The 17,500-nt window shown below is 43.5% G+C and overlaps 5 protein-coding genes across 5 annotated transcripts in view; all 5 read right to left on the bottom strand.

Moving 5' to 3' along the window:
• Positions 1-17,500, bottom strand: part of LOC111334682 (DNA primase large subunit) — a 47,341-nt gene that overhangs the window by 9,714 nt on the left and 20,127 nt on the right. The gene's annotated exons all lie outside the window — the stretch shown is intronic.
• Positions 3,502-4,862, bottom strand: LOC111319269 (uncharacterized). Its single transcript, XM_022922074.2, has one exon. The coding sequence runs from the start codon at positions 4,726-4,728 to the stop codon at positions 3,502-3,504; it is 1,227 nt and encodes a 408-aa protein (XP_022777809.2). The 5' UTR covers positions 4,729-4,862.
• LOC148717203 (uncharacterized) lies at positions 4,876-5,964 on the bottom strand. The gene has a single exon (XM_088743618.1). It carries the CDS (start codon positions 5,962-5,964, stop codon positions 4,876-4,878), a length of 1,089 nt encoding a protein of 362 aa, XP_088599744.1.
• Positions 6,067-6,834, bottom strand: LOC148717202 (uncharacterized). Its single transcript, XM_088743876.1, has one exon. The coding sequence runs from the start codon at positions 6,832-6,834 to the stop codon at positions 6,067-6,069; it is 768 nt and encodes a 255-aa protein (XP_088600002.1).
• LOC148717201 (uncharacterized) overlaps positions 14,231-17,500 on the bottom strand; it is a 7,795-nt gene continuing 4,525 nt past the window's right edge. The window contains exon 5 of the mRNA XM_088742936.1: positions 14,231-17,500. This exon is cut by the window's right edge and continues 2,877 nt beyond it. The gene's annotated coding sequence lies outside the window, so the exon portion shown is untranslated.

Raw genomic sequence — 17,500 nt, 5'->3', positions numbered from 1 at the left:
ATTGGAATACATGGGAATACGTAGGAATACATGGGAATGCATTGGAATACATGGGAATACATTGGAATACATGGGAATACGTAGGAATACATGGGAATGCATTGGAATACAGGGGAATACATTGGAATACATGGGAATACGTAGGAATACGTGGGAATACATGGGAATACATGAGAACACATGGGAATACATTGGAATACATGGGAATACGCAGGAATACGTAGGAATACATTGGAATACATGAGAATACATGGGAATACATGGGAATACGTGGGAATACATGGGAATACGTAGGAATACGTAGGAATACATGAGAATACATGGGAATACATTGGAATATATGGAAATACGTAGGAATGCATGGGAATACATGGGAATACATTGGAATACATGGGAATACATTGGAATACATGGGAATACATGGGAATACATGGGAATACATTGGAATACATGGGAATACACGGGAATACATTGGAATACATAGGAATACATGGGAATACATATGAATACATTGGAATACATGGGAATACATAGGAATACACGGGAATACATGGGAATACATTGGAATACATTGCAATACATGAGAATACATGGGAATACGTAAGAATACGTGGGAATATGTAGGAATACATGGGAATACGTAGGAATACATGGGAATACGTAGGAATACATGGGAATACATGGGAATACGCAGGAATACGTAGGAATATATGGGAATACATGGGAATACAATGGAATACATGGGAATACATTGGAATACATGGGAATACGTAGGAATACTTAGGAATACGTAGGAATACATGGGAATAAGTAGGAATACATGGGAATACATAGGAATACATGGGAATATATGGGAATACATGGGAATACATAGGAATACATGGGAATACATAGGAATATATGGGAATACATTGGAATACATGGGAATACGTAGGAATACAGGGGAATACACTGGAATACATGGGAATACGCAGGAATACATGGGAATACATTGGAATACGTTGGAATACATGGGAATGCATGGGAATACATGGGAATACGCAGGAATACATGGGAATACATTGGAATACATGGGAATATGTAGGAATACGTGGGAATACATGGGAATACGTGGGAATACATTGGAATACATGAGAATACATGGGAATACATGGGAATACGTGGGAATACATGGGAATACATTGGAATACATGGGAATACGTAGGAATACGTGGGAATACATTGGAATACATGAGAATACATGGGAATACATGGAAATACATGGGAATACATGGGAATACGTGGGAATACATGGGAATACGTAGGAATACGTAGGAATACATAAGAATGCATGGGAATACATGGGAATACATTGGAATACATGGGAATACGTAGGATACATGGGAATAACACATGGGAATACGTAGGAATACATGGGAATACGTAGGAATACATTGGAATACATGGGAATACATTGGAATACATTGGAATACATTGAAAGGTATATACCGAGCTCAGGACATTTTATGGGGTCATACATGGACTCCTAACCAGACTCTCTCTTACCCAGTCTCCATATAGACTCCCTGTTACCCAGTCTCCATATAGACTCCCTGTGTACCCTGTGTACCCTGTGTACCCATGTGTACCCTGTGTACCCTGCGTACCCATGTGTACCCATGTGTACCCTGTGTACCTATGTGTACCCATGTGTACCCATGTGTACCCTGTATACATGTGTACCCTATGAACCCTGTGTACCCTGTGTACCCTTTGTACCCATGTGTACCCTGTGTACCCTGTGTACCCAGTGTACCCATGTGTACCTTGTGTACCCTGTGTACCCATGTATACCCTGTGTACCCTGTGTACACTGTGTACCCATGTGTACCCATGTGCAGCCTGTGTACCCCTGTGTACACATGGGTACACAGGGTACACAGGGTACACATGGGTACACAGGGTACACAGGGTACACAGGGTACACAGGGTACACAGGGTATACATGGGTACACAGGGTATACATGGGTACACAGGGTACACATGGGTACACAGGTGACACAGAGTACACAGGGTACACAGGTTACACAGGGTACACATGGGTACAAAAGGTACACAGGGTACACAGGGTACACAGGGTATAAATCGGTACACAGGGTACACAGGGTACACATGGCTACACAGAGTACACAGGGTACGCATGGGTACACAGGGGACACAGAGTACACAGGGTACACAGAGTACACATGATACACAGGGTACACAGGGTACACAGAGTACACATGATACACAGGGTACACAGGGTACACATGGGTATAAATGGGTACACAGGGTACACATGGGTACACATGGGTACACATGGGTACACAGGGTACACAGGGTACACATGGTACACAGGGTCAACAGAGTACACAGGGTACACATTGGTACACAGGGTACACAGGGTACACATGGCTACACAGAGTACACAGGGTACGCATGGGTACACAGGGGACACAGAGTACACAGGGTACACAGAGTACACATGATACACAGGGTACACAGGGTACACATGGGTATAAATGGGTACACAGGGTACACAGGGTACACATGGGTACACATGGGTACACATGGGTACACAGGGTACACAGGGTACACAGAGTACACAGGGTACACAGGGTACACATGGTACACAGGGTCAACAGGGTACACAGGGTACACATTGGTACACAGGGTACACAGGGTACACCGGGTACACAGGGTACACATGGGTACACAGGGTACACATGGGTACACAGGGTACACAGGGGACACAGTGTACACAGGGTACACAGGGTACACATGGGTACACAGGGGACACAGGGTACACATGGGTACACAGGGTACTCAGGGTAGACAGGGTACACAGCGTACACAGGGTACACAGTGTACACAAGGTACACAGGGTACACATGGTACACAGGGTATACAAGGGTACACATGGTACACAGGGTACACATGGTACACATGGGTACACAGGGTACACATGGTACACAGGGTACACATGGTACACAGGGTACACAGGGTACACATGGGTACACAGGGTACACATGGGTACACAGGGTACACAGGGTTCACATGGGTACACAGGGTACACAGGGTACACATGGGTACACAGGGTACACACGGTAGACAGGGTTCACATGGGTACACAGGGTACACAGGGTACACATGGGTACACAGGGTACACACGGTACACAGAGTACACAGGGTACACAGGGTACACATGGGTACACAGGGTACACATGGGTACACAGGGTACACAGGGTACACAGGGTATAGAAGGGTACACCAGGGTACACAGGGTACACATGGGTACACAGGGTACACAGGGTACACAGGGTACACAGGGTACACAGGGTACACAGGGTACACAGGGAGTCTATATGGAGACTGGGTAACAGGGAGTCTATATGGAGACTGCCATGAATTACTTGCCTTTCATGTTGTTTTAAATTGTTTCGAGATATTTTCAGGTAATTTCAGATGGTTTCCTTGGGGGTTTCAGATGGTTTCAGGTGGTTTCAACTGCTGTTCCAAGACTGCTGGCTGGGTGACCCGAGGCTCACTCTGCAACTCCAAAGGATATAAGTGTTGGACTGGTCGCTGAATAACTCCCTTACTCGTTCTCGGCTGAACAGCCCTCGTGTGGCCGTCCGGGCCTGGGTAAGTTGCCTCGACGATGGCTAGAGGCCACTTGCCTCGATTTTTGCTGTCAGATCGTACAATTACGGCCTCCTCAACTCTGACCTGGTACTTGGCTGTCTTGTGGACCAGGTTGTCGCGCTCTCTCAAGGCAGTTAAGTACTCGCGTTGCCACCTGTTCCACAGCTGATCCTTGCAGGATTTCAGAAATTTGGCTCTTCTACACAAATCCTTGTCGTGGATCTGCCAGGCTGGTCCTTCAGGAAGTTGGGAGGAACGCTGAAATAGAAAGGAGGCTGGTGTCAGGGTAGGTAATTCCAAGTCGTCTTCAACATAGCTGAGGGGACGTCGATTTACTTGAGTCTCGACGTCCATCAACACTTTCCTTAGTTCATCCCAAGAAAGGGTGGCTCTTCCAATAACCTTGTACATAGCAGTCTTCACAATGCCAATCAGCCGTTCAAACTGTCCGCCCCACCATGGCGCGCGGCTCAAGTCGAATCTCCACTGAATATCATGCGATTCCAGGAACCCATTATACTCTTCATCTCCTCTTGCTTGCTTCAGCCATTTTGCCAGTTTTACAAACGTACTTCCGTTGTCGGAGTATATCACACTCGGACGTCCTCTTCTTGCTATCAGCCGTCTCAGGCATGACAAAAACGTACTGGTTTCTAGGTTTGTGACTAGTTCCAGGTGTACTGCCCTTGACAAGCTGCACGAGAAAATGACCAAATATGCTTTCCCTTCTGTTTTGTTTCGCAACTTGTAGAGGATTGGTCCCGCAAAATCGGTCCCAATGACCTCGAAAGCTCCTCTGATGTTAGTACGCTTTGTAGGAAGCAGTCCAGGGAGTGGTGCTGTTACTGATAATGCACGGAAACGCTTCCAGCCCCAACAGGTTGATCTTGCAGACTTCACTAATTTTCTCAGGGTCTGGATCCAGAATTCCTCGCGAATGGCGGCCATGGTCAGGGACACGCCCCTTTGAAGGGTCTCAGTGTGGATTTGCTGTACAAGCTTCTTTGTGAAAATGGCATCTGCTGGAAGGTATACTGGGTGCTTCCCTTGAATTCGTCCGTGCATTCGAGTACCCCAGCTGCGTTTGGAACCAGGTTTAACATCTGTTTGGTCCGTTCAAAACTGGGCTTTTGCATCTCAAGCTGCTGTACTCTTTTAATCCACCACTGTTTCACCTCTTTTATGTCCTCACTTGTTAGAAGACCTTTGTGACTACCTGTGGGTGGTGAACCGTCGTACCCAAGCATGGACAAGAAGCGTTCGACGAAGGTCATTTCGCTCAAGGAGTTCGTCGAATTCGTTATGGTCTTGGCTGGGTTTTCCTTGAACTAGGTTAAGCACCTCCTTGCTGGCTTTTGCTTCCTCTTCCGACGCTGGGGATTTTGCTGTCACAAGATTCTCTGGCCACTTCCTAGGGTCACTTAACCAAGTTGAGCCATTCCACCATAGTACCGCGTTGGTGACCTGGCCTCCCCGACCTGCTAGATCGGCGGGGTGGTCAAGGGTAGGGACGTGTCTCCAACGTATCTCTGGATGCTCTCTTATTTTGCGTACTCGGTTCGCAACGAATTGTCGATACTGGCCGTTTCCCAGTATCCAATGTAAGGCCACCGTGCTGTCAAGCCATCCATAGACTGTGGGCTCTGGCAAATCTTGGAGTGCGTTCCTAACGTTGGTAACTAGATTGGCAGACATATGAGCACTAACAAGCTCTAATCTGGGAATCGTCATGTCTTTCTTCGCCAATCTAGCCCTCGCTGTCACCACTGTTTGGGTGACTCCTCTTCTTTGATGCACGACGGAGTAGACGGCGGCTCCGATTCCATAAGTCGACGCATCTCCGAACGCATGGAGCTCAAGACCATCAGTTGCCTCGTGATAGGGTGCTATGGGCCTTGATGTAGTCACCTCCGCTGGCAGAGACTCTTCCCACCTTTGGAACTGCATTCGGAGAACATCTGGGATGGTTGAATCCCACGAAGCCTTAGAATCACAAATCTCGCGAAAGATTTGCTTTCCTTGCAGTGTGGTCGGTGAGGCAAGTCCGAGGGGGTCGTAGACCTTGGCCAGTTTCGCTAATACTCCTCGTTTAGTCGGCTTGTCACTTGTCTCCGGGAGTTGTACTGCAATCGTGTCGTCCTCCTTGTTCCACTTAACCCCTAAAAGTTTTGACTTGCTTGACTGGGCTTGTAGCTGTTGTTTGGCGTATGACTGCTCTTCGTGAGGTGTGCTTTGCGGTCTGTCTTCCAACTGAGGCTCGTTGGAATGCCACTTGTGAAGTACAAACGAGGCATCACTCATTATCTCCTTCGCTACTTCCTTACGCAACCTTGCTTGTTGCACATTCTGTCCGCCTGACAGAAGATCGTCCACGTAGAAGCTTCGACGAAGACGTTCGCTTTCTTACGGGTATTTCTTGGCCCATGCGTCTAAATGGCATTCAAGAACGCCTCCCAACAGGAACGGCGAAGGGGCAAGTCCAAACAATACTCGCGTGAATGGGTAGGTTTCTATCTCTGACAATGGGCTCGGTCGCCAGTGGAGCCGAAGTGCATCTCTCTCGCTTTTATGGATCCGTATTTGCAGAGAGGCTTTCTTTATGTCACCCGCAAAGACCACTGGGTAACCTCTCTGTTGGATAAGTATGTCCCAAAGCCTATTTTGTAACACGGGACCTGGGTGCAGGCAGTCATTCAAGGAAGGTGAATCGGGCGTTTCTCGAGCAGAAGCGTCGTAGACGATTCTCATCTTCGTAGCTTCGGCTGTCTTGCGTACCACGCTCTTGTGTGGAATGTAAAATTCCTTTGACTGCGCGACTAGGGGTGCTTTCTCAACCACTCCTTCAGCTAACTGTTCTTGAATAATTGCACCGTATTCTTCGGTCAGGCCTTCGCACTGTAGTTTCCTGTTTAGACTGTGAAGCCTTTTGAGACTGCCCTCTTTCTTCGAGGGGAGCGGTGGATGGTTTGCCTTCCAGGGCAGAGTGATCTCATACCAGCCCTCGGACGAGCGTATTAACTGTTCTTCGAATTCTTCGAAAACTGCTGCTTGGCTTTGATCTCCTGGGTCTTGTAACCCCAACACGTCGAGTTTACACAGTTCCTCATAATCTACTTGGCTTGTTTGTGTGAGTAACATAACATTCCTTTCGAATTCTTTACCAGGTAACATGATAAACCATCCAAATTTTGTGAGCTCTGCGATGGGTGTGTTTTCCTGCCCGATTCGCGGTTTTGTTTCGGTTTTAATCCTGGCGTACTCGCCGCTACCAAGGACTACGTGTACTGAAGTCTAGCTTTCGTGTCGTCGTCGTGAACGTAAAGGCCTCTCTGATGCGGGTTTTTGCCGATAAGTTCGCGATAATTAGGATTGTCAATTGACAACAGTTCCGATTTGTTTACTTTGGTTGCTTTCACAGGAGGCGTAAATTGGTGGTCGACAGATTTGAAGCTTAAGTCGTATTCTTCTAGTGTTGCGACCTTGGTTGACATCAGCATGTCAATTGACCTCGTTTGAGTGGAAATGGGCTTCAAGCGGAGAAGATCTATCAACTTTGCCGATATGTATGAACTACCCGCTCCAGAATCGATTGATGCTCAGCATTTTATTCCGTTGACTTCCACCACGATAACAGGAAACAGACCCTCTCCGATTTGGTTTGTCGTCAAGGCAACCCCTCTCGTAGATGTCATCGAGTTGTTAACGCCGCTAGTGGGGTGTGCTGCGTCGCAGATCGACGTGTGATGGCGCTTTTGACAGCGTTGACAATCGGATCTGCTGGGACAATTTGATGAGCGGTGGTTTCCGTGTGTGCAATTGAAACACAATCGCTTGTCAATTAAAATTTGTCGGCGATCTGACGGGCTCGTGACCTTTGTGCATTCAATCGGTCGGTGATCTTCGCCACAATACACACACTTGTGGGGTCTCAGATCTTCGCCTCGCGTATGATAAACTCTGGTCGTGCGTGTAGACCGTTTCGCGGGTGCTTCTTGCTCGCGCTCTGTTCGGCCCACTGCCTCTACTGGGTTTCTTCTCACCCACAACCGAATAGCCTCCGAGAGTTTTACAAAATCCCAGCTTTCCCAGTGTGGATCGGTTCGCACGAGATCTCCCCGGATAGATGGCAACTTGTCAAGTGTCATCAACACTGCCCCATTGACCTGTTCAAGTTTCTTGAGTGTTTCTAGAGCTTGCACGCAGTAGGTTAGCTTTTCGCTAAACTCGCTTATTTTCTTGTGATTGCTGGTGGGTATGGGAGTAAGTTCTAGGATTTCTCTTGTGTATGCCCTTACGATCTCCGATTCCTTCCCGTATCTCTCCTGTTAGACGCTCTTCGCGCTGTTGTAGCCCTCAGGCGTGAAGAGTAATGCTTCTATTGTTCTTCTAACTTTAGAATCTTACAGTTCACGCAGATACGTAAATTTCGTTATCGCTGCTACGCTCGTCTTATCAATGGTTTCTGAAAATTGCCCCCAGAATCTCGGCCAGTCCATGAAGGAGCCGTCAAACTTGGTTATCCTTAACTTCGGTAATTTGGCTTGGATGTTACCTAACGTCTGGACTTGGTGAGGGTGTTGATTTCTTTGAGTCGCTTGAAGTTCTCCTTGCATTTCCAGCTTGGTTTGATGCAGTTTTGCCTCAAACTGCAGTTTCTGTTTTTGCGCGTGAACTTCTTTCTACTTTTGACGTTCGTCTAGCCATGTTGTCACCTTTTCGACCTCGGTGTCTGCCTTTTCTAGTTTAGCATGGAGCTCTGCGTTCCATGCTTGTATGCCTGTGGCATCTTCTTCTTTTACCAATTTCAACGCCTCTACATCTAGTCGCATGCGATTAATCTCACGGGAAAGGTGCTTTAAAGTAGAAAGGTGTCTCTCCATCGCTTCGTTTCCTTTCCCTCCCAAGACGACATTGGTCCTCGTCCCTGTCATCTCCAGTTGTTTGACTTTGATTCTCATGTTCGCTTCGGTTGCCTCCATCTCGTTCGGAAAATTCAGGACGTAATTATACTCACACTCTGATCCTAGTGATCTTCAGAAAGCGTCCCGTCGGAGGTGCCACGTTTCGTAAACTTTGCCCCGTTTACGAGGGGTTTTTTGACCTATTAATACTCTCGTACAGTAGACTCGACGTGTGTTAAAGCAAAGCGTTTAATCCAAAAAAATCTCTCTCATTCGTCTTACAACGGATGTGTACAAAAAACTCTCGAAAAGGTGGGGCCCTAGTGTTATATATGGGGATATCACGTAATAGAACGTCTAATCGGATCTCTGATTGGTCGTTGCTAAGTGACAATCAATCAAACCGCCTCCCGGTTAGCTCAATGGATAGAGCGCTGGACTGTTGTGCCGGAGGTCGAGGGTTCGAGCCCCGACCGGACCAACACTCAGGGTCTTAAAATAATTGAGAAGAATTTGCTACCTTTCTATAACATCAAGAAATGGTTAGATATTGTAGTCTTCTCGGATAGGGACGAATAAATGGAGGTCCCGTCTCCTGCAGGGTTAGGGGTAGGAGACGTTAATTTCCCACACACGAGATTACTGTGTGATGGATGTCCTCCCCTGGGGTGGGATGGGTGGGAGGGTGGACTAGCACGAATGGTTCCTATGTTCCTTTCTAGTCCTTCCCCACTGCAAATAATGCAGTGAAAACGGACAAAATTAAATTAAAAAGTTAAAAATTAAATTAAATTAAAATTAAAGTTCGTTCAAGGCTACCTCAATCACTGGTGTTACTTAAGAAACTAAACATCTGTTCTACTCAAATTAAGAAGTCTCCGACAAGCAGATAAAACTGTCTGCTAGCTTCAACCTGACTGAAAGACCGAGTGATCTGAAAGGCGATTTTGTTTTACTAGGCAATTGAGTACTACACAGACAATTAAGGGGTGTGTTGCCCACTGCCCATCATATCCTCGCGCGATTTTGTTGCCTTAAAAGAATATCTTGAATTTCACACAATAAGCGTTTAAAATTATTATTTTGATTCTTAATACACTGAAAACTGTTTCAAAAGCAATAGCTTTTTCTAAATATAATGGCGAAAGTCAAGACTGCTCAATGTTTACTATATTTGTCTTGTAGATAGTACCATTTGATATGGTAATAGAACAATCAGTCCGAATTCCCTTGGTTATCAAGAACTGAAACACCATAGTAAAAATTCTTTAGAGCTAAATGTTTTTTTCTTACAAATTCCAGTTTTCCTTGAATTTGCCTCTCTGTTTTAGAGGTGACTGTAGTAAACTGTATTTTATTTCCACGCAGACTCTTGCTCACAAAATTATACAATTTTGATATATTTCTGTAACTTGGGATAACACACGTGTTCAAAATTAATGACTCAACGGAGTCTAAGAGATAGCTCTCTTCGAGTGTCCATGGTCCGGGCTGCAAACTATATCCCTCGTCCTCCAGAATAGCTGCTGTTCGCTGACTCTTCAATGATGGTGGTGCAGAAGTTATTCTCTTCTTTATCTCGGCCTTACAATCGTCTGTGCTGTGAGTAACCCTTATTCCATATCTATTTTCACAGTTCAAACATGAACAGTGGATAGAGCAAGGTTTACCGTTTGGGGTAGCAGCGACATTTCAGTGTTCGCCTCTGACCATTTACATCCATGCAAGAGTTTTGACCTGTTTTCCCTCCTTTAGCCCTGCTTTCTCCACACCGGCATGACAACTTCTGGTGATTCTGACTGCGATTGTTGCAGTTGCGGCACTTGCACTGAGCCTGGCAATTCTTTTTGTTTGAAACACATGGACAACGGGAATTTTAACTTGAAACACAAAAGCGCTCACTTCTGGATTTTGCCTTCCGTCCACAATAGCAAATTCGGGAAATTGTCTGTTCCTGAGCATGTTCAAGTTCCACCTCGATGGGATCTGCAAAAAAAGTCGTTCATTACTTGGTTTTATTCATATTATTATTATTACTATTGTTATTGTTATTACCATTATTGTTAGGTTGTTTAGTGTTGTTGATGTTTGTTCTCGTTTTACCAGCCGTTTAACTACAAGCATGGCTATGGTCGATATGGTATTCATAGGTCTCGAGGTTGCCTAACCGATGTAGCTTCACCATCAACCAAGCACAAGAAGACAACATTGAAACGGGTACAGATCAAGAGTTAATATTGAATTACGACGTACAGTAATGAGTGTATGCATGATGGTTTTCATAGGTAAACGTATTAAGAATAAAAATTTTATTATCCACATACAAATGCTGTAGTTATGATTGTTCAAAAACTGCGATTGGTTTTGTTTGTATGTTACTTTGATCCGGTTGTCGTAGAGGGAGACGCAGGAGAGGAAATGGTGAATGTTTTTGTTTGTTTGCTCGATTAAAAAAAGTGTGGTCAGATCCAGTTTTCCGGCTATATGCGAACCCAAAAGTTAATCCTATTGCATTTTAACAGGAGTAAATTTTTGTCTGTTTTAGGAGCTTGATGATATCTTGTTCGTAAATGCGGTAAAAGGTGAGAATAGTGTTATGACATTATTAATTTACATTATACTATTATATGACAAATCTCTGCAATTTGATTGGCTTAAGAAATGTGGTATTTCACCTTAATTTTAAAAACCAACATATGAAAATTACAAGCCTTTTGAGGGTAGAAGTTTATAACATTTATTTACCGAAGTGGAGGAGCCTAGTATTAGATATTTAGCGAGCCGCGAAAGCAGCGAGGTAAATATACACTACTAGCCACCGACACTGAGGTGAATAGTTGTTTTAGTAAATGCTAAAAAAGTGAGATAATAAGCCGAAAATGATGTCAAATGAAGATGTTTAGTTACTTTCTTTACAACGCGCCTCTCGGCTTGGGGAGAGTCAGTGAATAGTGCATGATATTCCAAGATTGAACAGCCAGTCAGAGCGCGCGAAAAACACTATCCACTGGTTTGGCATATACTAAAAAGATATAACAGCATGATTACATCAATATATTTTGGCAGAAATAAAGCTCGCGCTTGACGTATAAAAGTGTTAAAGATATCTCATGGTATTAATTTATGTCAAATATCACTACAAATCATGATGTTACCCAGCATACTAACAATACAAAAAGTTGATTTGTACGTTCCAGCCACTCAATTTTTAACATGTGGTGACATTAATATCTGCTTGCACGAAATTGTAATAGTCGTTTTTTTATACTTTAAATGTCTTTTCTTCCTCTTTTCTCTTTATCCATCCTTGCTTGGTTCTTTTTATCTTTGTTTCCCTCCAGAAACAGAAACCATGGACAAACAAAACAAACCATCTGGCTCTAAAAGAAAGATCAAGAAGAGGTATAGTTGTAATAGGGTTTTTCTGAAGTGCGGGAGAGAAACCAACGCCATTCCATGATCAGGATGACTGTCACCATTGCATATTGCAGAACTCTGGAACTAAATGCAACACACATCCAGCAATTTTTACGAAAATTCATAAATATATATATATATATGTAGGAGAGGTAGTGTGGCACACGAGGAAACTTAGAAAGGAATTAGATTTAACCAAGAAGTTGCGACAAAGATCGCATCTTATCGAGGGTTTTATTAGGACAGACGTTTACTCAAAGCCAACTGATAGTCATCTGTATCTCCCACCATCAGGTGCTCATCCTAAACACGTTTTCAAAGCGATCTCTTACAGTGTGGCGACGAGGTTACAAAGAAATTGCTCCGAACAAGCCTTTCTTGTCAAGAGAATAACCAAATACAAGGGTTATCTGGTTACTCAGGGTCACCCTTCTAAATTAGTGGACGACCAGTTTCGTAAGGCCTCTACCATACCCAGAAGTGATCTACTTAGGACTCAGGCCAGATCTAAGAGGAAATTATTCCCATTTGTGACCACATTTAATCCAAATTTACCTGATGTAAGTCGCATCATTAAAAAACATCTGGGTATTTTGGAATCCAATCCCAAGTTAAAAGAGCTTTTTCCTTCAAATTCTATCATAGCATCCTTCCGCAGATCTAAAAACCTTAAAGAGTTGTTGGCCCCATCCCGTTATGGCCCTAACACTGAAAGCGAAGGGGTTGCCGAGGTCAAGGGATGTTTTAAATGTAATAGAACAAGATGCGATCTTTGTCGGAACTTCTTGGTTGAAACTAATTCCTTTCTAAGTTTTCAAACAGGCAAAAGTTACAAGATACGATCGAAATTTTCCTGTGATTCTGAGAACTTAATTTATTTGGCTTCGTGCAAGAAATGTCGCCTACATAACATTGGTTCCACAACAAATGACTTTAGGGTTAGATTTTGCAACCACAAGTCTGCTATGGTCACTAAGAAAAAGACCTGTGAGGTAGCGGTACATTTTAACAAAACACCACATGATCTAAGCGATTTCTCATTCCAATGCATTGATCAAGTGCAGGCAACAGTAAACAATTCAGGTAACATCGAGAAACTCCTAATTACCAAAGAAGCATATTGGAGCGCACAGCTGTTCTCTCTGGCACCCTTCGGCTTGAATAAGCGCCAGGAATTTCACTCCAAAAAAAGAATAAACTATAATTAATGCGGATAATTTTTTCAAATTGGGCGGGCATCAAAGGTCCCAGTCTCAGCGTTAATTGGGAATTTTAGTACAATCCTCGCCTTTCAAGTCAACGCTGGTTCCTTTACTTTATTAGTTTTTTAAATCATAGAAAGCAGAGAGTTGTGGTCGATGGTCATAGTACTGAATACGTTTCTATAAATAGGGGTGTTCCTCAAGGTACAGTCCTGAGGCCTGTCTTATTTTCTATTTTTATTAACGATATCAAAGCTGTTAATACTAATAAGAATCTTCTAGTTAAATTTGCTGATGATATAACTACTAGTTTACCAATCGAGGCAAATGTAGGCTTAGATGAATCCGAAACGGAAATCCTATCCTTTATTGAATGGTCCGAGAAGAACTGCATGAAAGTCAACTTGACAAAAACATGGGAACTTCTTTTGCGAGGAAAGACTTCCAAGACGCCTCCTGAACCACTCGAGATCATAGAGAGGAAAGAAAAACTGAAACTATTGGGTGTTACCTTTGAGCAAGTGCCAGTTAATTGGGACACTCATATTGATTACCTACTTAGTAAGGCTAGCAGTAGGTTGTATATTTTGAGAATATGTAAATATCATGGCTACTCTATTGAGAATTTGGACTTACTTTTTCAAAGTTTGATTCTTTCAGCTTTTACATATGCTATTGAGGTCTGGGGGTGTGCTTTTTATAGTAAATATTTAAGTAGAATTGATAAGCTCTTTGCCAGGTGTTATAAGCTGGGTTACTGCTCAAAGCAACACAGTATCTTGGATATCCGTTGTAATAGAGATAAGAAATTATGGCAAAGGATCTCTTCCACCAACACTGCGTTGAGCGATCTCTTACCTCCCCAGAGAACACGGCAGTTGAGAACTAGGTCGCATAATTATATTTTGCCTAAGGTCCAGACAAGCCGTTTTAAATCAATTTTAATTAATAGATGTCTTTTCAATAGTAATTAATACCTTTTCCTTTTCCTTATTCATTTTATTCATGTTATTCATGTTAATTGTAGCACGTCTGTTTGCACAATAATTCTTAATAAAGACCTTTATTATTATCATTATTTACATTTTCAGTGGATTCGACAATATTTCTATTTCTTTTTATAGTGATAGTTTTTCGCGTAGTAATTACTGTGTTTGTTTATATGTGCCATCACACCCTATATAAATCTATTTAAGGAGTTTTTAAGTCATTGTATTACAACTGATGAAGCTGCAGGGGTGGGAATGGCCAGTGGGTGTGTGAGTTTGGGGTCGTTTTCAACGTTGGCAAAATATAAGCTATGAACTACTAAGTGAGTATAATTTAACCTCTAGCATATAAAATGTGGATAATTCAATGAAAAGTTGAAATCATGAAAAAATGAAATCACTATAATTAATTACCAATTGTTGGAATGCCATGGTCTCAATTTTTACCCACAGTGAAAAATTATGTTAATCACTGTGTATTATTGTCTGCTAATGAAGAAAGTTTTCTGAGAAAACTTAGTAAAATGCTTCCGTGTTTTTAAACCATGATTAAAACAGAGATTTGTTTTAAATGATCAAAAAAACTGGTGTTATTCATCCCCTTGGGTAGTCTAGTATTTTAAAAAAAGAAAAACAGGAGTAAAGGAACATATATGTTGTACTTAATTGGTAAATACTGTTCCAAACCACCTTCAGCTATTGTTAGTACAGTTTGGTTCAAAGCTGGATTGTTCAATCCTGAGCCAAGCCATCTTCTCAATGCTGATTTCTCTGAGGGACAGCCTTATCCACATCGGCAACGTTGTTCAATAGACTCCCGATAGCAACAAGAAACATTTTAGAACATAATGTTTTTTGCCGTAGTGCTAAGAAACATTTGTTTGCTAAATATTGGTCTTGAATCCACATAATATGTATTGTATATTTTAATATCTCACGATAAGTTACATTGATTAATTTTTATCATTGTTATTATACTTTTAATTAGTTACTACATATATATATATACTTAGACTAGATTAGTATTGTTACAGAAGAAGAGCCTCTTAATTGTTGGAATCTGTGATAAATCAAAATAATAATATATAAATTTAAAAAAAAATCAACTAGTGTGAAGTTAGGCATACCCTGTGAGCAGAGCCTTTTCTTCTTTTCTTCTTTTTAATCGATTCGAGGACAGGTTAAAAAGGTTCTGATCGCAGGGTAAGTTAGGCATGGTCTTGATTTAAATCATGATGTTGACATTCTTGCATGTATATTATTCCATTCATCATCATCAGTTTATGTCATCATTGAGGACAGGTAACAAAGCAAAAGCTGTCATCTTTCAATCCATATTCCTGGAGCTTTTGGATACTTTCTTAGTTTTCTACTTTCTTACTTTCAGCAAGGAAGAGAAGCAAAAAGAACGGGGGAAAACTTGAAATGAATAACGTCCAATTGGCAACGGAAGTGGCGGAGGAAACCATGGCTCATTTTTGTGAAGATGAACGAGAAGAGAAAGACAAAAAAAGGGAGGATTGGAAAAGGAAACCTTCTCACGGAGAAGGAAATCATGTTGATCACAGAGAGCAAAAGATAAAAAGGTAACCGAAGGAAGGAGGTGTAATGTATTAGGCCGCTGAGTTTTTTTTTATGTTTGAAGCGGACGGTCAGGCTCCCGTGAGGGCGGTGCAATGCCTGCCGACCATAATGTCCACTCCAACCCATCGCTAGAGTGCAAGGCCTTAGGGTTGGGACCGCAACAAACGAGGAACACCAGTCGCCAACCTCGCTGGGGAATCGAACCCCACCTCACTGAAACCAAAAATTCAACACACACATAAGAGAACAAACCGAGAACTAAAACGACAGAACGATACAAGCCCAGTGCAGTACACCAACAAAGGAGACCCAGCACATGGGTTACGAAACGGAAACTAACAATGGGCTACTGTGCAGTACACCAATGAAGGAGACCCAGCACAAGCAGCACAAAGACACACTCATTCAAGCGAAAAATCACACGTCAGTCAAGCAAACGAGACCGACAATGAGCTACTGTGCAGTACACCAATGAAGGAGACCCAGCACGAGTAGCACAGAGACACCCATTCAAGCAGAAAAAGTCACGCAACACTCAAACAAACGAGACTAGATAGTAAACACAAGAGTGTCGTTGACCACTGAAGCTACAGTGCCACGGGCACCCCACTGCCGATGGAAGAAGTCACGACGTCGGGTGGATGTGAAGCGCCTGAAGAAGATGTTGAGACGAAACCTCAGGCGGGTCTTTACACGTGCGATGACGTCCACAGCGCCAGGCCTGGAATTACGGAAGCGGAAGTCGTTACGAGATTGCCAGACAAAGAACTTACAGAGGTTGAGGAGGTAGATGAAAACACAAGGGGTGGCCCTCAACTCATTAGAATTGAGGCCAAAGAGGACATGACGAAGAAGGAGAACAGGACACATGGAAGAGAAACCAAACAGTAACGACTGTATCCAAGAAAGAACGCTCTGAGCAAGAGGGCAATAAAAGAAAAGGTGTTCCGGTGCCTCCACCGGGGCACCACAGAAGCAAGGTAAAGGAACAGATAAGCCGAAGGAGGCCAGACGCTGTGCAGTGTACAAGACGCCGTGTGCAATCTTCCAATTAAGGTCAGTGACCTGACGATCAAGATGGAAGAGGGACAGGGAGCGCCATGTGGCAGGCCAGTCCAGATTCCCATAGATGGTGTTAAACTTCTCCACGCAATGCAGCGGGACCATGTTCTCCGACAGTAGGTAACGGTAACAGAGACTAGTAGACATGTTTAATACAGGAGCACAACCAAGGGGAGTAGACGAACCGTATACAAGAGTTTGATACCAGTGGGAAAAGGAGCCATTAAGGCTCCGCCAGGCTAGTAATAGAGATTGGTAGAAAGGCGGCAAGGCCTTGGGGTCAAACGAAAAAGGGCGGGTAAAGACATCAAGAGGATAGACACCAAAACGCGACACAAAACAGGAAGACAAGGAGACACACCAGCCAGAGGGCGAGGAGACAAATATCCTCACCCACTGGCCAAGAAGAGCATAGACTTTAAGACGAACATCAACAACAGAAAAACAACCAGAGACAGGGGACTGGGTCACAGCAGAGCGAGAAACGAGTTCCTGCTTACCGGACTAGAAGAAGGAAAAAACCAGAGAGGAGAGTTCCTTGCACACTCAGGCCGGCATATGGATGAGGGAGGCCACATACCAGACCCGGGAAGCGCAAGAGCATTAATAACAAGGGCCTTGCCACGGAAGGATAGGGAACGAGAACGCCAAGACTTGAGAACATGGTCCACCGCATCTATCC

This window comes from Stylophora pistillata, chromosome 13, assembly GCF_964205215.1.
Source record: "Stylophora pistillata chromosome 13, jaStyPist1.2, whole genome shotgun sequence".
NCBI lineage: Eukaryota > Metazoa > Cnidaria > Anthozoa > Scleractinia > Pocilloporidae > Stylophora > Stylophora pistillata.
Note: the sequence above shows the minus strand (reverse complement) of the source record. Positions and strands in the feature narration are given on the sequence as shown.

What these genes read in the sequence shown, in the direction of transcription:
- LOC111319269 (XM_022922074.2), bottom strand. Translation starts at nt 4,728, where the DNA reads ATGCACGGACGAATTCAAGGGAAGCACCCAGTATACCTTCCAGCAGAT.
- LOC148717203 (XM_088743618.1), bottom strand. Translation starts at nt 5,964, where the DNA reads ATGAGTGATGCCTCGTTTGTACTTCACAAGTGGCATTCCAACGAGCCT.
- LOC148717202 (XM_088743876.1), bottom strand. Translation starts at nt 6,834, where the DNA reads ATGTTACCTGGTAAAGAATTCGAAAGGAATGTTATGTTACTCACACAA.